Genomic DNA, 8,351 nt, shown 5'->3' on the forward strand with positions numbered 1-8,351 from the left:
AAGGATTTTTCTGGCCATTTTCCTTTGGATTTTGGAGTTTTAACAGGTATGGATGTGTTTTCCTTGTTGAGAGCTTTAAATCCGTATAAATTTCATGAAATTTGGTTTAAAAATGAAGAAGATATTAAGGATTAAAGATTTTCCAGAAACTGGCGAGTGCAGTGAAGGATTCCGGCAACCATTGAAAAAGAAAACGAATATTCCGTCAATTTTGACGAAATATACCTAACGGCATCAAGTATATTTAACGGAATATTCTTTAACAACGTTAAAGATTCCGTCTATGTGCCAGGCACATACCTACTTGTAGCCAGCGCGTGTGGCTGTGCTAAACATCAGAAAATTTTTCTAAAAATATGGGGATGTTCGTAGTGTTGAGTAGGCCATGATGGTATATTCAAACACCTCAATTGAGCAATGTATGAGAAGTTATTTCATAGTTTTAAGTATGTGCTTAAAAATAACGTTAAATAGTTGTTTCACATATAGGTGAGACTTTTCCAAAGGACGAGCGCAGTTAGGTGAGACTCGGGGGTTACGATCCTGCCACATACAAGTGAGTAGGCTTTTGGTTTTCAATATATGTATATATGCCTTACGTTTTTCCCAGAAAATTTGATTTAAATGATTTTGTCTTTAAATGGCATGTCAAATGCTTATATCTTAGAATATGCATAGTTGTGTATGTTATTCTTTGATACGGCTTAAGTAAGTTCCTGGTGGGTATATGTATTGATGATTGTGCGTTAGATTGTAATGGTTATACTTAGAGGCATTTAGAGCTCATAAACCTGCACCTCGATGTTAATGTTCCCGCCCGTGGCCAGGGCATAGTCATTCGCGTGATGTTCACCTCCTACACCGTACGCTCACCTTGGATCCAAGTTTGGTGCACAGTCCTGTCGTACAGACCACAATAGGTGATTCCGACTTGTAGATAACCTATGATTTATCGCACAACCTTGACGTGATCGTAGCACTTGAAAGTACTTATTACACCTAGCCCTGTCGTACAGACCACATTAGTTGGTTCCAACTTGTGTGTAGGCATACTTGATGAGCCATAGGTTCAGCCATATAAGCCACAATAGGTGGATCCAGCTAACATATCACGTTTCATTGATTTACTTCACCTGATTTACTTATTCATTATGCTGAGATATTTGACATGGCATACATGTGGATTTTGGTATTTTGAGTATGGTTTTGATATATGCATGTATTTTATTTTCTAGTAAATTATACTGGTTTTATAGTGAATGGTTAATACTTTTGGTAAGAGAAATGGTTTTGAAAAGCTTTGTTTTTGCCCATTCACACCTTCTGTTTTGTGCCCGTCCAGGTTTTAGGTAGGCTTGCTTGTTGGTGGCTTACGAGGAGTTGTCGGTTGTTTTGACAGACTCTAATCTATGTAGGATCATCTTTCTGGTATTGTATAATTAGTACTTGATCTGATAGACTACACTTAGGTTGCCTACGCTCTGAATATGTGTAGCTATATCTAAACATCTTTCACTCCTACTTATGTGCTAGTTTGGTGTAAATTAGTTAGTTTGGTTTTTATTTGCTCACATTTTCATAACCTTATCACTTCCGCATTGTGCACATGGCTACATCATCGTTATGTGATGGTCAGCACGCCTTGATTTAGGTTGGGGTGTGTCAGTTTGGTTTCAAAGCCTAGGTTTCATAGTCCTGCATATTTCGTAGAGAGCCATGTACTTCAGCTGAGTCTAGTTTCCCTGATATTGCTCAACTTGGGGAAGCAATTGCCAATGCCATTCTATCTTTGTTTTGTCCTCTCTAGAGGACTCCCCAGGAGATTGTGTATAATTTAAAGTTGAATACTTTTGTGGGTATTGCAATACCTGAGGGAGCCAAACGTTGGCTAAATCATGTTGAGAAAACTTTTCGATTGATGCAGCGACAAGGAAATCTTCCTGAGGATAGATAGGTTGAGACGACCACTTGGTTTTTAGGTGAAGAGCCTGCATCTTGGTGGAGGCAGAAATCTTTTCAATTGTCACCAGAGGAGGCTGCAGATTGGGAGATTTTAAACAGTTATTCCAAAAGAGATTTGTACCCCCAAAGTATATAGATCGTAACAAGCAAGAATTCACTCATTTAAAGTAGGGGAAAATGTCAGCCAATGAGTATTATCGGAATTTCACTTATTTATCTCGTTATTACCCTGAGATTGCTGTAAATCCTACAGAGATGCTTCACCATTTTAGGTTGAGTAGTAGGAAGAAATGGCGTTCCATGGCGACCATGACCCCCTGTACTACATATCAGGAGTTTCATGAGATTCTACTGCAGGTTGAGGATTATGAAAATATGCCTAGTGATAGTGGAGAAGAGGAAGAAAAAGATAATAGTCAGAAGAAAAATGATAATAAAGATAAAGGTCAGTCATCGTAGGGACCTCGTAAGACACAGAGTTTTAAGAGAAGCGGTGCTAGTTCCAGTTCTTCTAATGGGGGTTTGAGTTCTACTGCACCGAGGAGAGGTGGCTGGTTTTCAAGAGGTTCTCAATTCCAGAGATGGAAGGATTCTAGTAGTGCAGGTGCTCCCTTGTGTCGTAGATGCAATAATCGGCATTTTGGGGAGTGTAAGCGAGGTAGCAATTGATGCTTCACTTGTGGCCAGATGGGATATCGGGCTATTCAGTGCCCACAGAATTAGCAGAAGCTCCAACCACCTTCCTTACCACTACCAATTCTGATTCAGCAGGTACTAGGACCTAGTAGTTATACCCAAACGGGTCACGGGGGTGCTTATCATTATCAGGGTGAGATAGCTCTATATTTTGGAGGACAGTATCAATATCCACACGATCCGTATTATCATAGTGGCTATGCTCTGTATCCATGAGGTTATACGCCATATCTCCCATATTCAGCTGGTGGATCACAGTGGTATTCCGGGGGATAATCCCAGAACATAGAGGTTGCTTCTAGTTGTGTAGGGTCATCGAGGCAGCCTAATTAGCCTGGTCAGGGACGTAGTTTGCAAGGACATGGATATCAAGCTAATAAGGGGTGTGGAGGACGACAGCAGGCACATGGTCGTATTCACCATATTAGCCTGCAGGATGCTCAAAATAATCCTAACTTGGTCATAGGTATGTTAAATATTCTTGGCCATTTTGCTAGAGTATTAATTGATTGTGATGCTACACATTCCGTTATTTCTCATACGTTTGCTCAAACGACACAACCTCATCCCACACCTCTTAGGCATGAGTTAGAGTTTTCTATGCCTAGAGGTGAGACATGTTATGCTAGCTGGATGTATCCAGGATGTCCCGTGTTGGTGGAGGATGTTGTTATGTTAGCTGATCTAGTTCCGTTAGATATTGTTGATTTTGATGTTATTTTGGGCATGGATTGGTTACATTACAATTGTGCCAAGATGGATTGCTACGGGAAGACAGTCACTTTCCATCACCCGGGCTTGCCTATGGTGACATTCGTGGGCAAGCGTAGTTAAGTGAGACATAACGTTATTTTTGCCATAAGGGCTAAAAGGTTATTAAAGAAAGGTTGTTAGGGGTATTTGGCTCACGTGGTATTAAATGATGATACTCCTAGCAGGGTGGAGGATGTACGAGTAGTCAGGCATTTCCCTGATGTATTTCCTGATGATTTACCTGGATTACCACTAGACCGAGAAGTGGAGTTCACTATCGATTTACTTCCGAGTACAGATCCTATTTCTTTAACTCCCTATTGAATGGTTCTTGCTAAATTGAGGGAATTGAAAATCCAATTACAGGAATTAGTATCAGCCTAGTACTTCACCTTGGGGAGCTCCAGTTTTATTTGTAAGGAAGAAAGACGGGACATTGAGGTTGTGTATTGATTATCAGCAGCTGAATCGGGTAACAATTAAAAACTGTTATCCGTTGCTGCGTATAGATGATTTATTCAACCAGCTTCGAAGCGCTTGCATGTTTTCTAAAATTGATTTGAGGTCTGGTTATTATCAATTAAAGATCATAAGTGAAGATGTCCCTAAGATGGCTTTTAGGACTCGATATGGTCATTATGAGTTTCTTGTGATGTCATTCGGGTTAACTAATGCACCTGCAACTTTATAGATTTGATGAATTGAGTATTTAAGCCATATCTTGACAGGTTTGTCATTATATTTATTGACAATATTCTGGTGTATTCTAAGTCTAAGGCAGAACATGTACGACATCTCACTTTGGTGTTGAAGAAATTGAGGGAACACCAATTATATGCTAAGTTTAGCAAATGTCAATTCTGGTTAGATCAAGTGGCATTTTTGGGGCATGCAATATCAACTCAAGGTATTTAGGTGGATCCACAGAAAGTTGCGGCTGTTAAGAATTGGGAGCAGCCACGAACCGTCACCCAGGTACGGAGTTTCCTTTGTCTAGCAGGTTATTATAGATGGTTTGTTAAAGATTTTTCAGTCATAGCATTACCACTGATGAGATTGACTAGAAAAGATGTTAAATTTGAGTGGGATGATAATTGTGAGCAGAGCTTCCAGCAGCTAAAGTATTGTCTCACTCACGCACCGGTTTTGGCACTTCTAGACGACAATGGTAATTTTGAGATTTACAGTGATGCTTCTTTGCATGGTCTAGGTTCTATGTTGATGAAGCATGGTAGAGTGATTGCTTATGCTTCGAGACAGTGAAAGACTCATAAGATGAATTATCCTACTCATAATCTTGAATTAGCAGCCATTGTTTTCGCCTTTAAAATTTGAAGAATTTATCTATATGGAGAAAAATGTAAGATTTTCACGGATCACAAAAGTCTTCAATATCTTTTCACCCAGAGAGATCTTAATCTTCAACAGTGAAAGTGGATACAATTACTTAGTGATTATGATTGCACGATTGATTATCACCCGTGTTGTGCAAATGTGGTGGCACACGAACTTAGTAGGAAATCTCAAGGTCGAATTAATGCCTTATATGCTTGTCTTATTCCCCTTCTTACATAGTTGAGATCCACTGGAGTGAAGTTAGGGGTGGAAGATCTAGAGGAAGCTTTACTTGCAAGTTTCCAGGTCAGACCAATTTTAATTGATCATGTGCTCCAGACTCAGATGAATGATGGGGAAACTTAAGAGTTAATTCAGGCAAATATAGTTTAATTTAAAGGGCAAAGATTATTGTTTGAAGCCGTCTCATATAAATGTTATATGCTTAAACGATAAGTCCAAGTAATATGTAATTAGGAGAATGCGATCTATAAAAGTGAGATTCATGAGACCATTCTCTTTCGTATACATATCCTAAACGTTCCTGATCATAGGATTGCAGATTGGGCATTGGCAGTACGTGCTATGCCTTCTCTTAGGAAGAGTGACTGGTCTCGAGTCATTGGTGTGACTGACACCAAGACAAGTACGTAGGTGCTCAATAGAGAATAAGTTCACTGAACGTGATCAACTAGGAGTTCTCATACTCATGTCACATGAGAACTCATGGTTGGGATAATGCAAAGTAGTCATTTGACCTGAGGCATCATAGTTGTCTTATGGTTAGGTCCTTGATCTTTGATTATGTCAAAGTCACTCCATCCGAGGGTGTCCACAACATAGTTGGGGTTCAGCCACTTAGCCATGGAGACAAGTGAATGCGTAACAAGGGATCTCTAACCTTCAAACTGTTTGAGGGAGAATACTCTATGATATGATTAAGAATCTCTGGCCATAGTGTGAATGAGATTTAGGAATTCATTCCAAATCACATTCAAGGTAATCATATAAGTAAATGAATCACATTGGATAGTAGACATGGATAAACTATCAAACCAAACAATGTGGTCAAGAGTATTGTATTAGAGAAAGACCGTATTGCATTGTAATCCTAAACTAAATAGGTTCTCCACCTTTTCTGATTAGATTGGGTAACCATGACATACTACTAGGTGTCACTCATGGTTTGTGGAAGCCCTAAACGTGTATAATCACTAAAGGGAGAATTGAAAGTAAGTTTCAATTCACAATCGATTTGAAAGAGTTCTAATCGCCCACTGCCTCGCTAAAAGGAACCTAATGGATCGCACACCGTGTAAGGTAATGCTTGAAGGATTTGACGGAGATGAGTAAGGAAAATTAAATGGTTTAATTGTTTATGGAAAGAATTAATTAATATGTTAATTAATCAAACAAATAAGTTTGTTTTAAACCTTGAGTTAGTTTTGGGCCTTAAAGCCCAAGTTGGGCTTCAAATCGTCAAGCCCATTAGCTTAAGTTGTATGACAACTTAACAAACAAATTTCAAGAAGCCCAAAACAGCCCAAAGGCTTGGGAAAACCGGCCATAGTGAGAAGAAGGGCATTTTGGTCCAAAATGCATACAAAAGTTGAAAGCATAGAAAGGGTATCTTTGCTCCATCCTCATTAGGGTTTTCTAAGGATGAAAAGTGAGAAAAACTCTCTCTCTTTTCTCTCTAGAATAGCCGGTCACCATGGGAGAGTTTACTAGCATCTAACTCTTCCATGGCCACTCATCTTCTTCCTCAACCATCCTTGGTGTTGGAACTTAGAAGTCTCCAACTTTGGGGACTTTTGGAGAAACCAATTCTTCCATCCATATCCAAGAAGGCATGGAGCCAAGAAGCAAAGTTCCTCCATCCACATCCATGGAGCCAAGGAGTAAGGTGACAAAGGAAAGAAGGACCTCACATGGGTGATTAACCTTTGCTAAGCAAAAAGGTGCTTCAAAGGTATAAAATTTCTCAACTAACTTTGTTTTGAGTTGAGTCTTGGTTCACCCTTCTACTAGGCTTTGAATTTCATGGGTAATGTTTTGTTTTTGAGTTCATACAAGCATGATTCTGCCTTTAAATGTTAATTGCAAGCCATAGATGTTGCTCAAATGAACATGTTTTTCACAAAATTTCCTTCAAATGGGAAGATATTACCATGGATTTCGTGTATAAGCTTCCTCATACGTGAAATGGTTATGATAGCATTTGGGTGATAGTGGATCGGCTTACTAAATTAGCACACTTTATACCAGTAAGGGAGAAATATTCCTTAAGCCGTGGTATGTTGGATGCAATTGACAGATAGCATCATTTGATGTATTGAGTTGTTAACTTTGTTAAAAGTTTGTTAGGTTGTTAAGTGTGTTGGGTTATGGATATATAGCTAAACTATTGTAACAGATAACATCAATCAATTTAAGAGCCTTCATTTTCCTCTACAATCTTAGTTGAGTTATTTAATCGAAGATTGTTAAATACCACGAGGTTCCAGTTAGTATTATTTCTGATCGGGAACCTAGGTTTACTTCTAAGTTCTGGGTGGCATTTCAAGAGGCTCTTGATTCGAGATTACTTTATAATACTGCATATCATCCACAGACGGACGGGTAATCTGAGAGGACTATTCATACGTTGAAGGATATGCTAAGATCTTTTATATTGCAATTTGTTGATGCTTGGCATAGGAGTTTAGATTTGATGGAGTTTGCCTACAATAATAGCTACCATTCTAGGGTTGGTATGTCACCTTTTGAGGCATTGTATGGTAAGTCTTGTCATACTCTTTTATGTTGGTTAGAGGTTGGTGAAAGAGTCTTGGTGGGCCCTGAGATTGTGGACGAGACTATACAGAATATTCAGGTAATTAAATCTAACCTGAAAGCGGCCCAAGATCGACAAAAGAGTCTAGCTGATAAACACACCACTGATAGGGTGTATAAAGTTGGTGATTGGATATTTTTGAAGTTATCACCATGGAAAGGTGTAGTACGGTTCGGGAAAAAGGGTAAGTTAAGTCCTAGATACATTGGACCGTACTAGATCACCGAACGAGTCGGTGAAGTCACCTATAGGCTTGAGTTACCTCCAGAATTATCTAAGGTGCACGATGTTTTTCCTGTTTCTATGCTTCGCCATTACATCTCTGATCCGTCACACATGATACCTCCTCAACCACTAGAAATTAATCCATATTTGACTTATGATGAGGAGCCAGTGACGATTTTGGATTGGAAGGATAAGGTTCTGAGAAATAAAACTATGCGCTTAGTGAAAGTTTTGTGGAGGAACCATTCAGTAAAGGAATCCACTTGGGAGACGGAGGATCATATGCGAGATATGTATCCACGCTTGTTTTATGGATATTAATGGTTTGTATATTATTGTATGAAATTTTGGGGACGAAATTTTCTTAAGGGGGTAGGCTGTGACGACTCGTCCCAAAATAAAATATATTTTACCTCTGAAAGCGTGGAAATGACAATTTTACCCTTGAAACGATGTGTGGTGAATGTATAAACAGGCTAAGGAAATGGGCCAATCCCCATGTCTCCTATTTTCTTAGGTCCAATTAGAATTTTGGGCTTCTATT

General features: G+C 39.1%; 1 protein-coding gene across 1 annotated transcript; it reads left to right on the forward strand.

Moving 5' to 3' along the window:
• The first annotated feature begins 2,139 nt into the window (after positions 1-2,139).
• On the forward strand, positions 2,140-8,128 carry LOC139188577 (uncharacterized). Its single transcript, XM_070806188.1, has 4 exons — positions 2,140-2,407; positions 5,309-5,392; positions 7,560-7,621; positions 7,802-8,128. Exons 1-4 carry the CDS (start codon positions 2,140-2,142, stop codon positions 8,126-8,128), a joined length of 741 nt encoding a protein of 246 aa, XP_070662289.1.
• The last annotated feature ends 223 nt before the right edge of the window (positions 8,129-8,351 follow it).

This window comes from Malus domestica, chromosome 10 (genome assembly GCF_042453785.1).
Source record: "Malus domestica chromosome 10, GDT2T_hap1".
NCBI classification, from domain to species: domain Eukaryota; kingdom Viridiplantae; phylum Streptophyta; class Magnoliopsida; order Rosales; family Rosaceae; genus Malus; species Malus domestica.